General features: G+C 38.1%; 1 protein-coding gene across 3 annotated transcripts in view; it reads left to right on the top strand.

The window, feature by feature from the left end:
• The first annotated feature begins 9,719 nt into the window (after window positions 1–9,719).
• Window positions 9,720–14,906, top strand: part of FIGN (fidgetin, microtubule severing factor) — a 117,571-nt gene continuing 112,384 nt past the window's right edge. For 2 of the 3 annotated variants that reach the window (XM_010982447.3, XM_031451554.2), the window contains exons 1-2: window positions 9,720–10,205; window positions 10,998–11,167. In XM_010982447.3, the coding sequence (XP_010980749.1) occupies window positions 11,143–11,167 (25 nt within the window). In that variant the 5' untranslated portion in view covers window positions 9,720–10,205; window positions 10,998–11,142. The other variant, XM_031451553.2, reaches the window with a different exon arrangement.

Raw genomic sequence — 14,906 nt, 5'->3', positions numbered from 1 at the left:
TCCAGTAGAATGCCCACTGTGACAACCTACTAACACCAATCTTATGGAGTAGTGTTATCATAAATGTAGATTTAGTACATGCTAATTGTGGAAATAGAATAAATCAAGACTGTTACAGGAAAAATGTGAATGGGAGAAAGGAAATAAAGTTGCTATTGTTATGGCAGCAGAAGTACAAATGGCCTTCATGACACGGGGTCTGACACGAGCATGCTGCTGAATTGTTTAGCTCTAAAAAGTATAATTGTAGCAGTTAAAATAATATTTATAAGTAGGTATTTCTTAAAGTTGAAGTCATGCTTCTACACATCTTAAATTATTGAGTGTTTATATCACTCCTTCCTTCCCCTCCTCTCCCATGCCTCTCTCCCTTCCTCCTTCTGGAAGGTAAACATTGACAGTGATCCTATGGAAAATTATTTCAAGTGAAAACTCATTATTTTTCTCACTATCTGTCAATACAATGAAGTGACACTTTATATAAGTTTAAGTTCACTGTCTGTACTTTAATTTATCACAGATAAAAACTAAGTGTTTCTTCAAAATCCTCACATTGAGTAACTGAACTTGTTAATGGCCCAATGCTTGACTTCCTTTCTGGTGCAACAATAATGTCTATCCCAAATCTTTTCTGTTGCATTTTTTAATTCTCTCTTATCTCTGAGGTTCTAAGAATGGCTTATCAGAGAGTGCCTTAATTTTACCTCTTTGCTGTTTCTTTTGTATGTGAACTTAACTCCATTCATTCATTCATTCATTCAACTAGTATTTGTTGAGTGTCTCCCATGTGCTAGACCACATACTTTTTTACTTTAAATTCTTAAAGTTAATATTGAATGCTTTCATTCATTTTACTATTATATTTAGCCAATCAATATCTCTATTATTTGCTTAAGTCAGAAAGCAGTTAAAATGATGGCCTCTTACCTGTGCTGTGAGCCATTGAAACTTAGGAAAAGTAGGCTCTTAAAATGAAGATATGTTAGATCATAAAAAAACTGACCCATATCCATACCACTGGGCTAAAAATTATGTCCAGTAAAATAGATTGTATATATTGTTCATATACAGGTTGTAATGTGCAAACACTTCAGTTGTGCAGTGCAACAACTCCAGGGAGCACCATTCACAGCAACCATGGTAAAAATGGGATTCCTGGTACTGTATAGAATGGTGGCCCTGCACAGCCATTCTACAAACTCTGCCACCATGACCACCTCTGTTTTTTCTTTCTTGATGAGAGAACTTCACATTTGTTTCTGTGTTCATCAATAGTTGACCCCTTTCTCAGCACAAGGACTGATTTATTATTAAGGCAGTCCCAGTGGTCTCACTCCCCTGTCAGTCATGGTTTAAATACAGAAATGTGACCCAGTAATGGTGAGAGTAAATCCCCTGATGGCTTATGAAAGGACTTTCCTTAGAAATGAAAAGAGACATGTAGAACAACACACCTCTTCTTCCACTGGATGCATTCTTTTCTCTAGTGACATCTGAAGCTGTTGTACCTGTAACCTAGAGGAAATATCACTACCAAGATAGTAGAGCAGAAACCCAAAAAACTTCCCTACTCATAAATTTCTATTGAGAGATAATAAACTCCTTAGTACTTAAGCTGTTGTTAATTGTTCCTTCTTTTATTTGCAGCCAAAATCATCCTTAATAAAATCCTGAATTTGGCTATTTCATTCATCAGTATGGAAAAGGTGGGATAGAAAGGCTCTGTAATTTCTTGTAGTGACCAGGAAGTGTGAAACACACAGCTTTCTGGTAGTTCTACCTGTTTCCCTAGGGGACTGCAAGTCAATGACTCTGAATTTACCAAGGACATAGTTAACATTCAGTGTTTACCACATATTGTGGGAGGATGGAGAGACTGTAGTAAATAAATTAACTTGATTGTTTGATTGATAGGTAGGTAGGTAGGTAGGTAGGTAGGTAGGTAGATAGATAGATAGATAGATAGATAGATAGATAGATAGATAGATAGATAGTCTGGTCTCTTGCACCATATTTGATCCACATAATACACCAATCTGCATCCGAGGGTTCATCCTTTCCACTCTTCCATAACAAATATCCTGGCTACTTATGGTTCTCTTCACCCTTTCTTCACCCAGATAGTTGAAAATCTGACTGTTCTGTAGGTATGATACCTCATTAGAAAGCAAAGGACAATATTTATACTTATTCATCGTGTTAAACTACAGCCCAGATTTCTCCTATGCTGTACAATCCAAACATGTCATTTTTGGAAACTGTAATAGTAATGATGACAGCCACATTGGAAGTGGGCATTTTAGATGGCAGACAGCTTATATTTAAAGGTGCCTTTGTCTGATTACTTGTACACTTATGCCAAGGAGAAAGAATGACTAAAATTATAGTCTATTCCTATGTTTTACATGGTTTGAGAGCCATTCTTCATATCTGTTGCCCCCGAATAAAAGAGACTACCAAACCAGGGGATTTTTGAATTATAATGTTCTAGTCAACCAGCACACCAGGTCACTTGATAATGGTTGGCCTGGCAGGGGTCCAAGGCAGAGGATACTAAATAGATATTCTGCGTGTCCTCACTCTGGTGACTGTGAGGTACGGTGGAGCATTTGTGTATCAGCAAGAAAAAGAAGAAGAGAAACATGAAAAAAGGAATGGTGAATGAAAATGACTGGGAAGAAAAACACAATATTTAGTGTTCTCAGAAGAATTTTATTTTTCTTCTTTTGAATTTAAAAAACGCACATGGCTTGTGGCCTTAAGGAGAGAAGCACAGGAACAAGGCTGCTTTTGTACTCTATTAAGGTTGAGATTAAAGTCCCTACTGATAAACTGAACATTCTTTAAAAGTGACCAGAAGCAAACAGTGTCTATTTGCTGCTACTTTATTACAAAGACACCACTGAGAATAGCTAAGAATATACTATTTGATCTTTAACAGGTTGACCAAATGATTGCAGTTGGCTCCAGTACATGAGATGCTTTCTGCAAATTATTGTTTCTGGTTATAAACCTTTATAATATTTCAGAATGAATTATGTATGTATTTCATGTTTTCTTTTCTGTTATCAGCCTTGATGTTCTCATTTCAAGTTTCACCCTAGCCTCCTAATAATGCAATATTGAGGCCATTCAGACACTAATTATGCCTCCGTGGCTTTTTTGAAATGACTAAATCAGCATCAGTTCTATAATTATCATTAGCAAGTTTGTATCAGTAGCTCACATCAGTTGAAAAGCTCAACTTAAATGATTTGTGAATATACTCATCTAATACATTGAACAGTTTCTATATAGAGATACACACAGGTGCATGCATATCGCTTTATGTAAAACAGAAAGTCTGTGCATGTATATTGTATGAAATACATTTTCAATGTAATATTAAAACATTATTTCCATAGCTGGAAATATTAAGCTACACAGAGACACCCAAGATACCTGTGCTTTAAAAGCTCAGTTGGGGTGAGCAGTGTAAGGAAATAGAAAACTATTACTCATACTTAAGGCTAGATCTGATGTCTTCCTCATTTTCTGAATGTTCAAATAGGAATCTGGCAAAGATGATTGACAGGAAGAAGTATCCAAATGCAATTCCTCTGTATTTTCATTGTTTCTGTTCTTGAATTATTGATATTGCCAGTAGTCATTTGCCATGAAAACAAATCAAGGTATATAGGGTAAGCACTTCCTTGAATGCAACACTTTTATATTTTAAAAAATGTTTACAGTATGCCATTGTTATAATTTAATGAAATGGCAAACTGGTGGGGAAAATAACTACAGCAAAATAAAAGTGTAGTTAGTGCAAATTAAAATCTTAATTCTGTGACTAAATACACGAATGCTGTGTGGAAACTTATTACAGGGGGCTAGGGAACAAACACCAGCTACTGAGAGATGCTACAATTCCTTTGTATCACTTAGATGGGAAAGAATCACCTTAAACAGGAAAACCTGGTAAGAATTTCTGAATTTAGGTCTCTTTAGAAATAGTGGAACATATATCAAAAGCTAAGCCACTGTACTTCCCAGTGACAAGGTTTTTTTTTTCCCCCAACACCACCTAATACTAGATCCTTGTTTTGTACAAAAAAACTTGTGCCAGGCTGTAGTATTTTATGACCTACATTATTACCCTCTGGGTAGTGAAATGATGGTGCCAAACTAATTATTGCTTTGTCTAATTTTAAATCCAGGTCTATGGAGATTAACAGCTTGCACATTAATTCAAAGCACCAACAGCCCACCTAACCTAATGCTGTTTTAAATGAATTAAAAATCCTGTTTAGGAAACTTTAATATACTTTAAATGAAGGAAATGTGCATCTGTATTTTTATCCAGTATATAAAAACCAAATTCACCATGCTTATTTTGTTTGCTTAAACATACTCTTGGGAGGAACTTTTCTTATCTTTAGGCATTGCTTCTGTTGAAAATGAAATACCTGCTAAGCTAAAAGCACAGGCTGAGTGGAACTAATTGTAATGTAGCAGTGGTGGGGAGGGTGGGGAGGTAAAATAATGAGAAGAAAGACTACGTTCAGGTTGAGGGAAAAAAAACATTCCATTCCAATGTATTGTCCCTTTTTATATCTTTGACATTAAATGAATGCCTTTAAACACACTGACATTTTGTAATATTACAAAATGAATGCTCAGTTTTGAGCAATCAATACAGATAGACCATCTATAAAAAAGGCAAGGAAGCATATCACCAAACCCTACAAGACAGATTGACAGTTTGAGGGACCAGAAAATGATAGACCATTGCAATAACTTCCCAGCGGTCTCCCCATTTCCAGTTCTATTAGCTATATCTTCTTAAGCAGGGCTCAGACCTCATAAATCTCTTGCTTAAAAACCTTGCAGAGCTTCCTGTTACCTACCTACTGAAATGCAAACCTCTCATCCAAAGACTGAATGAAGTTCCTCCATAATGCATCCTTCATTCTCCTTCCTATCATTATTCCCTCTTTGTGCCTGTGTAAAGCAAAGGCTCAACCAAACTAGATTATATGCTTTTTCCTGCAAAGGCTCTGATAATTTCCTCCCCTACTGCCTTTCTGAATCCCTATTTCCTCTACATGTTAACTCATTAATTTCCTCAGTAAACATTTAATCAGGATCATCACTTTTAAGCACTGGGTGTGGGGAGGAGGGGTGACAAAAACAAAATGAAGATGCCTGCCCTCAAGAGGCTTACAATCTAACAGAGGAGTCAAATACAAAGATACTTTTAAAATGATGTGAAAGTGCAGAGAGGGAAAGATACAGAGTCTGAAAAGAGCCCAGGGGAAAGATACTTAGCCACCCCTAGGGAGGCAGGGAAGCCTCCTTGGAGGAGGTTAAGCGCTGAGAATCTGAAGGGAGTTAGCCTGCAGAAGGGGAGGGCAAACCAGGGTACAATGAAAAGCAAGGCACCAAGGGGACAAACAACATGGTGTATGCAAACTACAAGCCTTTTGTTGTATTGGAAAGTGGAAGATTGAGACTACAAAGGCCAGGAAAACTGCTCTCTCCTTCGGGAAAGAACCCATATCTTCTGGACAGAACCCCTTTATGAGTCACTGACAACATTCACTTTGAACTATATTTATCTGGCCACATCCATAAAACATTAATGTCAGTTTTCTTTCTATTCTCTGCAGTTTTTAGTGCAATACTTTTTAGCCACAGTAAGTGTAGTTATGTGTGTCTTAATGAAGTTGAGAATCATGCAAAATCAGGCAGAGGTTGCTGCAAATATATGAACACTCCCACCATTTAAAGAGTGAATGAAAACATGCAATCCTCAGGTTATTAGAAGAAAACGCTTTTGCATAAACCAAGAAAACATCTCTGGTGAACCTATCACAGAATGTTCTGATTATGTCTCCACTGTAGGTTTAGATCATGGAGGAGATATATGGACCACTCTAATACCATTTGACAGTACCTGTATTCAAGTGTAATTCTAACAAATTGAGTAATTTCACAAAAAAAAGGTCAAGGTCTTCACTAGTTTTTTGAGGGGAGCGGTGGCGTTAGTACATAAGGACTTCTCAGTAGTCTTAGTTGAATTGGAGTAAAAATGAAGATCCTTAAAATGAACTGCAATTTTATGGAAACATTTAAAATTTTTTGTGCCAATAATTTGCATTATTGTAAGACTTACTTCAGATTTTTTGAGCAATATGAAAAAAATATGTAGGTCTAATAAACAGCTACTAAGTCTTGGACTGTTTTTTGAAACAGTAGTTTGGAAGAAAATATTACTATAATGTTTTATTAAAATAGTTAATCCTTGAGTTTAAAACTAAAAGCAGCTTTAAAAATTAAATTGAATTGTGTTGAGCATTTCATGATAAACCAAGCATTAGAGAAGCTTGTTTTTCTCTGTAAAGCATCTTGTCACCCTCATCTCCCTCATCTTCTCTACACTCTGTCTACCCTAATCTTTCCTCTTTTTCCTGTCCCATCACATAGGTAAAGCACATTTCTGTGTCTAACCTGATCAAATTATTCTTAGTCTGGTGCAGACAAACTTATGGTCATCTGCAAAATCACATTCAACGTCACCTTACTTATTTCCTTACCTTTCACTTTGGTTGTTATTGTATATATGTGTATTGAGAATAAGAACGGGAAAAAGTAAAAGAATTCTCCCCCTCTGAATTAGCTTGAGAGGAACACACACACACTCACTTTTCTAAAGGAAAAAATAATACTTACATTTATTTTTCTTTTGATTTTCTTAAAAAGCCCAAGTCAGAATATACTGTGTATTAGAAATTCATTATATATATCCTCTCTGCATTAAAAAATTAAAAGAAAGAGATAAGCAGTGTATGTAATGCAGTGGGGAAAAAATTTGCACAGTTTTAACTGTGAATTAACTATTTCCTTGACTAGCCAATCAGCTTTCTTTAAAGACTCAACTTCTTATTCTCATGCCATCACAAGAAAAGTTTCATAAAATATAGAGATAGATTTCAGTTACTACCAGAAACATTTCTTAAGACTAAAACTTAAAGATAGAATATGGTGACTATTAAAATGCTGTTTAATCATACTGCATCATTATAGTTTTATTAAGACAACAAAAGCTGTAAATGTTGTGCTAATTTTGCAAACAAATAATGAATCTTTTTGAAAAACAAAGTTTCATATTCCTTCCAAAATGTAACTGAAGAAAACCAACCTTTACCCACACCTAAAAGAGAAAAAAAGAAAGCTAGAAATAGTAGGATGACAAACTCCACTGTGAATTTTATTAGTCGTGCAAATCCCATAATATTCTATTACATAAGCTTTTTTTTTCCCCCTGGGAGTATATGTAATTTTGGACACTTTGGAAAGCATAAATACAAGCTGTGCTCTTTTGAACAGTTTTCCTTTGATTCTAAAGTTAATTGTGTTCATTTGTATGTTGAATGATGACTTTATTATCTATATTTCAAATGAATATAAGAGAACTGAAAAAAGTACTATTTATGTGTTAATAAACTTATGCTAACCACACATTTCCTGCCCCCTTTCGAAAGTAGGGCTCATTTTGTTTTAGATATTGAAAATGAATTGCTTTAAGGTGACCATCAAAATGTATTGTTTTTTACTCTGTGGTTATTCCATTATTTCTCTTTTATTCAGTATTTTGGTTTACATGAGGAACTGTAAATTCAGTCCTAGGAATTTAGTGTTAAAGTTTGATGGGCTTTGAACTTTTTTTTTTAACAAGGACAGAGCAGTTTTGCTTGAATTGTACAGAGGACTTCTGATCAGCATTCTCCACATGGGCAATAACTGAAATTATAAATTCTTCACAGTTGTTGTTGAATTTATCTGTACTCAATCCAACAGTGACCTATAGATGCTTTCCTACACTTATTTCTTTGTGGTGAAATCCAATGGGGAACTTCTCATAATATTTTTAAAGCTATCTTGTAAAATATATCTAAAGGGGCTTCGGTGTTCTCTGTTACATCAGAATAAAGTTCTTCTGTTTTATTTTGAAGCCTGGTTTTTTAAAAAAATGCACAGAAAGGTCAAATCCATTCCAAACAGAGATTTCATTCCCTAGAAATATTTAGTAAGATCTTGAACCACTTTGTTTTGTCTTTTAAATTCTGTCATCTGCCTAGATTTAACTAAAATAATTTTTCTTTTTCATTGTGTTAGCTAAATGCATCCATTCAATAGCTCTCCATTCAAAGGTAAGAAAATCACAGAAGGAGAATGAAATTAATTCCAGAGTATATATTTGTTTTTTTCTTAAAAGCTGCATTTCATCATCTGGAGAGCTGCAATTTAGTCTATTAAAATCTATGGCAGAGAAGCGGAGGAAATGTGAATACCGTTAAGAGGAGGGTTAGTCCTAAACAAGTATGTTTTCGGTTCCAGCCTTCAAAGGTAGCATTTTCAGCTTGATGGGCTTCTGGTCGAATATTTAATTTGCCTCTTTCACGTCTAGCTTAGTTGAAATATAGAGGACCGGATGTCCATCTGGCCAAAGTATAAACTTACCACTTATCTATTAAAGTCATATTTAATGAAAACTAGGAAATTATTACCCCACTCACTCTCTTTCTCATTACAATTCCTAAGGAACTTTGCCGGTCACATTATCTCGTAGACATCATGATCAAATGTTATTGTTTGCTTTATTATCTCAGTTGGATGGTTGGCTAGTCTAGAATGAAATAGGTTGAAGGCAATACTCGCATTCTAGAAGTCTGAATGAGGTTCCCATTCAAATGATCCTGGTTGTTTGGGGGTGGGGCGGGGTGATTAGTAAACCAACTGAGCTTACACTGCATAGTAAGCGTCTGGATGCAGCACATTTACATCTAACAAGAGACCCCAGAAAACGTGTGTGTGTTTCTTAAACCTTATGTTCCGAACAAAAGGCTATCTCAGCAACAGACAATCAGCACTGCATTGCTCCCTGGGATGCAGCAACACACTCAACTGCACATTTCATTCTTCCTCAGCTCCCAGCACCACAAAGCCCCTACTCTCTTCCCAATCCTGGGTCCCCAGATTGCTCCATAGAAGGGGGTTGGGAAAGCAGAAGCCTAACGTCTATGCCAGCGCACCAGCCGCCCGCATCGGGGCCCCCGGGCGCTGCTTTCCCCTGCCCGAGCCGCCTGGGGGAGGTAGGGAGGGGAGCCAGAGAGCGGGAGAGTGGACCGCACACCTAGACACTCAGGATTTTATTTATTCACAGGGCAGCGGGGGAGGGGAACTGGGCTAATTCGGATTTTCTCCCCGAAGTTGCCTCCTCTAGGCAGATAAAGTCATTTTCTGCCTGGTGCTGGGGGGCCAGGGGAGAGTGCGGGTGAGGTCCCGGCTCTCGGGGCCAGATCCCGTCCTGTGCGCGGAGTCGTGGTGGGTGGGGAAGGGTGGTTGGGCCGCAGCTGTCGAGAGGGCCCGGAGCCGGCAGGGAGGGGCGGCGGGCCGGAGAGCCCTCCAAAGCGGGCTCGGAGCGCGAGGGCCGGCCGGTCACGCGTGGGAAAGAAACGCCCCTTCCCCCTGAGGCATCGCTCCCCTTTCCCCAGGTTGGGCAGCCTGAGAGTGCAGGCAGGAGAGCTCCGGTTCCCCGCGCGCGTAATCATGACCTCGGGGCCCCCTCCGGGCCGCGTGAGCGCGTCGGCGAGGCTGGGCGGCCGCCGCAGCCCCGGCCGTGTAACATGACCCGAGCGGCCGGCCGGCCAGCGCGGCGCGGCCATTGAGCCCTCCCTGCCCATGAATCTCTGGCGCGTCTCTAGCTCGCTCGCCGCTCGCCTCCCGCCTCCCTTTCTCCCCCTCCAGCTCCGCGGGCTCCGTGCGCCTCTCCCTCTCCCTTTCGGTCCTCCCGCTGCCCGTCTCTCTCCACAGCCCGCCTCTCGCCACTGCCTCCCGTCTTCTCTCCCTCACGGCAGCCTCGGTCTCTTTCTCCCTCTCTCCTTTGAAAACTGATCTTTGGCTCTTAGTGTGAAAGTGATTTGAATTTGGCTCGGCGGCGCTCTGCGCCTGCGCCCAGCCTCTGGCATGCTGGCTCCTTCCAAGCAGCTGTTTTGGGTTTGAAATTCCAACATGGCAGAGGCTGCAGTCCGTCTTCCCTTCAAAAACTTGGAATGATTTCAAATCATAGGCACCTTCACTTAACCCTAGCTTCCATTCATCAGCAAACACATCGGATCGATGCTACGCTAACCTATCGGGTTTTCGCTCCGCGCGTTCAGGTAAGAGGAGCTTCCTAGTTTTCTACCATCTGTTTAAATTTGTTTTTGTTTTTGTTTGTTTAATTTTTAAAGAATATAAATAAATCCAAGACCTGTAATGAAGAGAGATCTTCGAGTTGTGCCGTTAACATTAAATTTAATTTGCACTCGTTTCTATTCTGTACGCCAACCTGCTGTCTAATTTCTCTGTACAAAGTAGCCCTGAAACATTATAATGCATATTTTTGCTGCTTAATCATTGTAACAATAGTGTGGGATTAAGAGTTCGCGGTTGCAAGAATCTCATTTTCCGCTATATTGGGCTTACTTATTACTATCTTTTTACTTCAAAAAAAAAAAAAAAAAAGAAAAGAAAAGAAAAAGAAAGCAGTGCCATAGGGTGGGGCTAGACTTTCTTCGGGAACTAACTTCTAAGTAAATAAGAAGTGTAAATAAGAATCTTGCACACACAAAAAGTTGAGGTTAAATTACAATCTCGTGGCTGGGGGAACGTGAAAATGTCAGAAGATCGGTTGCAGAAAAATGTAAGCATATCATCTTGGAGGGGGTACAGCGTGGTGGGCGTATTGTTGGCAAGGAACGGGAGAGAAAGATGTATAATTTAATGGTATATACAATCCACTGATCCTATTACCGTCCTCCCCAGAGCTCTTGTTAGTTTCAATGGGAGTGAGTGAAATTGACATGGACTTGCATTCCTGGTCATGTGCTTTTTTTCCTTTCTTTCTTCTCCTGTGATCTGAGATCCCCTTTTTGTTGATGTTGCTTTCCCCCTTAATTATATGCATGTAGGTTAAATGAATACCTGACGAAAGGGCCCACGTTTCAAGGCAGTGACATTTGATAGCTGAGAGGAAAAGTGGCTTTAATGAAAAGCAACCTTTGGAATTCCTGCTTGTGAGAAATCCAATTCAGCTTTTTGTGCTGCCAGCAAGAAATGATCAGTAGCACCAGTGTTTATGGTATGTCAGTTTTGGAATTTACTTCCTTTGCATCTAAATAGGAAAGACAAATTAAATAGCATGATAAAACCATTGAAGACTCTGCTTGGAAAGCAGCTGCTCATGATATAGAATTCCTTTTAAAAATATATATGTACATTTTAATCTGTCAAAATGCTTGTTTGCTTTTGCTATCACTTGTTTGTATATTTCAGTTTTGATTAATAGATTACTGGAGTCCACCTTTATCGGTTTTAACTGTAATCCCAAAGTTACACGTTACTAGTAATGCACTAGGATAACCGCTGAAGTCAAATCGTATGTAAATTAGTTAAACTCAGTGTGGGTTTTTTTGGAGAGGGGGCTGGGTGGAGAGGGGAGAGGGCAGGAGTGTGGGGAAAAACAGCTTATTAATGAAAAAATATATATATGTACACACACAGAAGTGTATGAATTTTATTTTTCAATCTATTAATGCAATTTGACTCTGCTCTTCCACTTTGTGGAGTAATCAGTTTTTCTGAATGTGGTTTTTTGGGTGAGTGAGTGAAAGGATATTTTTTACATGAAAATAAAAAATATATTTTGATTGCTTAAAAGTCTGTAGTGCCTTTTGAGAAACAGTGATAGTTTTTTTTTTCCCCTTGCCATTCACTTGTCTGCCTGTCAGTGCTTCTTACTTTTAACCTGCGACAGAATTAAATAATCAGGCACTGAAATTGACTTTGTTTGAAATCTCTTTCCTCTTTCTTTACAAAAAAAAAAAAAAAAAAAAAAAAAAAAAAAGGTCAGATAAATGGAGTGAGGGAGGTTTTCAATAGCTCTTGTGACCATGCCATGTGTACACTTTTGTGATATTCAATTAAGACTAGGAGGGAACAACAACAAAAAGATGTTAAAAGTATTCTTCATAACCAAAGGATATGCCCACTTTAAACTCTGTTTTTGTTTTGTTTTATTTTGGTCACATATACCCCCACCACCATGCATTCACCCTGAAAAGAGAGAAAGAAGGAAAGGGAGAATATGAAAGAAAGAAATAGCAGTGGGGCAAAGCTACCAGGGGTCTGTAATGTGGCCGCGGTTACTGCTGTCTCATAACACAAATGTGAATACAAGGAAAGGGACTACAAGAGCCGATGCGCGACAGACACTTCTGGTTGGACTCTGGTGACTATTGAGCTAAACACACACCACTCTTACACGATAGGAAGGATTTGACTGAATTTTGCATTTGGAACTTGTTGACTTTGAAGCGATCAATAAGAAGACTGTTTATTTTAGATGCACATAATTTGCCCTGAGAAATGTTTTAAGGAGGAGAGAGCACAGCTTTTTTTCCCCTGGAGCTGTCGGAGCGAATGGGATTGCCAGATGGGCGATTTCCCTCTGTGATGTTAAAGCTGTAATATATATTCAGAGCAGATTGGGCTGCTGCCTGTGATGAGGAGGATATTACATTTATAAATTTTAAATCGGAGCTCGGACAATGTGCTGAGAGCAGAAATTGGATGGTTTGACTGTTCACCGTATTGATACTTAAATCTGATTTCTGGGTAGTAGTAATAATAATCATTGCAGTAATATGTAAAAAACATGATGGGGTAGGCAGTCATATAATTCATGACATTTAACAGCAGATTTAAGTGTATAAATTGCCCCCCCACCCGTCTCCGCTTACTATTAAATAATAGTCACATAATTTCCCTGTGTGTTTAAATGCCCGTTGTGCAAGTGATGTTCTTTCAGGAAGCTTGTTATCATACACCAGAATTCTGTGGAGGAAAAGTTTATATATACATCTATAAAGTAGACACTTGTGCGTATGTATAGAGTGGCATTAGTGACTCCTATTTTGTAATTCTATAACTCTGATTATTTTTAGATTTTGTTTGTCTCAAATGTGTGGCCTATAGGAGCCAGAGCTACAAACCTAAAAGGCTGGAAAGTGGGCAAATGCTCACACTCTGGCAGCTCTGCTGTTGCAAATTAAAAGTGTGTTGTGGTCAGGAAATGAAAGCTACAATGTCTCTTTTGAACAAGTCGTTTATCAAGAGAAACATCTATCAGGGACTGCCTTGTCACATTGATCCTCTAAAGTTAGGTCCGAGGTGGAAGCTGCTTTGATGTTTTTGATCCTAAATTTAATACAACAGAAAAAAAGCAAGGATATTTTGACCAGAATAGATTTTAAAAAATGTTTCCTGGAACCAACAGGATCTATTTATTAGTACTGTACTACGTGTGAAGTTTTTTGGATATAACAGTTGAAAGGTTGAAGGGGGAAACTTCAGCCTTTATAAATTGATGATTAGTAAAATACATATTTATAGTACATTCAGTTATGGCTGGCTTTTTGGTTCACAGGGACATTTGGAATATGTTGTTTTAAAGGGAAAATTATTTTGAAACAGGGTTTTGGAACAATATACAGAGAGTTTTCATTCACTCAGATTTCAGAGTGGCTCTCTTCCCTTCATCTTCTCTTTTAGTCCTTTACTTCTGTTTCCCATCTTCATTGTAAGTGTGACATATTAGCTTCTGTTTGGGAAAGAAACATTTTTTGCAATAAAAACTATTTCCCAAAACATGCTTGCTCCCATCATCTCTGTTGTTTATTAATTGTGCACGTGGATGGTTATCAGTATGAACTACAGGGACTCACAAGACTTTTGGAATTTCAGTTTAAAAAATATAGGTAGGTAACACATGAAATATGCCATATATTCTTGAACACTGAGGATATTGCATGTATTATTCAAACTTTAAACGGTATTATCAAGAAAATGACAAGTTAAAAAATTTTTTTTGGTGAAAGCAGTTAAAAACAGCCTGCTTCATTTGGGGAGGCAGAGGTAGTAGAGAAGTGTGCCTTCTTTGAAATAGAGTTTTTGGACACTTGTCTTTTACTGCTGGTGGCTACTTGCTATTTCATATGAGTCTATCAACAACTAGGCTGATAGATCACAAAGAGTGTGGTGGGAGTTTGGGGAAGTGTAATACTTGCTAATTAATCATGTCTGAAATGAAAGAATCATAAGAGGGTAATAAAGTCTCACTGTTGTTTTCCTGGAAGAGGCTAAGACTTCTGTTTGGAAGCTTGGAAGCTGTATGTGTGAGTTGACTTGCTTTTTTCTTCTCCTAAAAAGACTGTTTTATAGAGTCTCTTTGGAATTATTTCAGGAACCACCCTTTTTTGAAAACAGAGTATTTTTCTTTCTCCTGACTGCAGCGAATCAGTGAAATTCTTAAAAATGTCTCTGATGTCTTCTGAGTGAAAACATAGGAGTTTTTTTCCTTAGTTGTATTAAGGACTCCTACAGCTGAGTTTCCAGTACTTTTTTTTCCCCCAATAAATGGAAAGTCTTTTTTTTGTTGTTTTTATTCATGTTAGGCAGGAACTGTGAAGGCAGGTACTCCTGATAGACATGTAAGAGAGCAAAATTTTCATTAATTACTTTTAGATAGTACAAGAGTATGACCAGAGGGGAGAAAGGAAATAGTACTTCCAAGAATCTAGAGACAATATGTATTATAACTTGACATTTCTAAGATGGTTTAAAACATTAGCCACCTGAAAAAACAGATGAGTGATATTATTTAAGTAAATTCTTTTTTTCCCCCTGAGTTTTGGGCTGTTGCCTTTTAGAATTTAGTATTTTGCTTAGTTTATGCATGGGGCAGATCCTGAAAGTTTAAGTGTCTGCAACATTTTTCAGAATTTTCATCTCAAGGTGAAGACGGCTATTGCTAATAACTC

The sequence above is a fragment of the Camelus dromedarius genome, chromosome 4 (genome assembly GCF_036321535.1).
Source record: "Camelus dromedarius isolate mCamDro1 chromosome 4, mCamDro1.pat, whole genome shotgun sequence".
Taxonomy (NCBI): Eukaryota; Metazoa; Chordata; class Mammalia; order Artiodactyla; family Camelidae; genus Camelus; species Camelus dromedarius.
The sequence above is the reverse complement of the archived record's forward strand: the minus strand, read 5'-3'. Positions and strand labels throughout refer to the sequence as shown.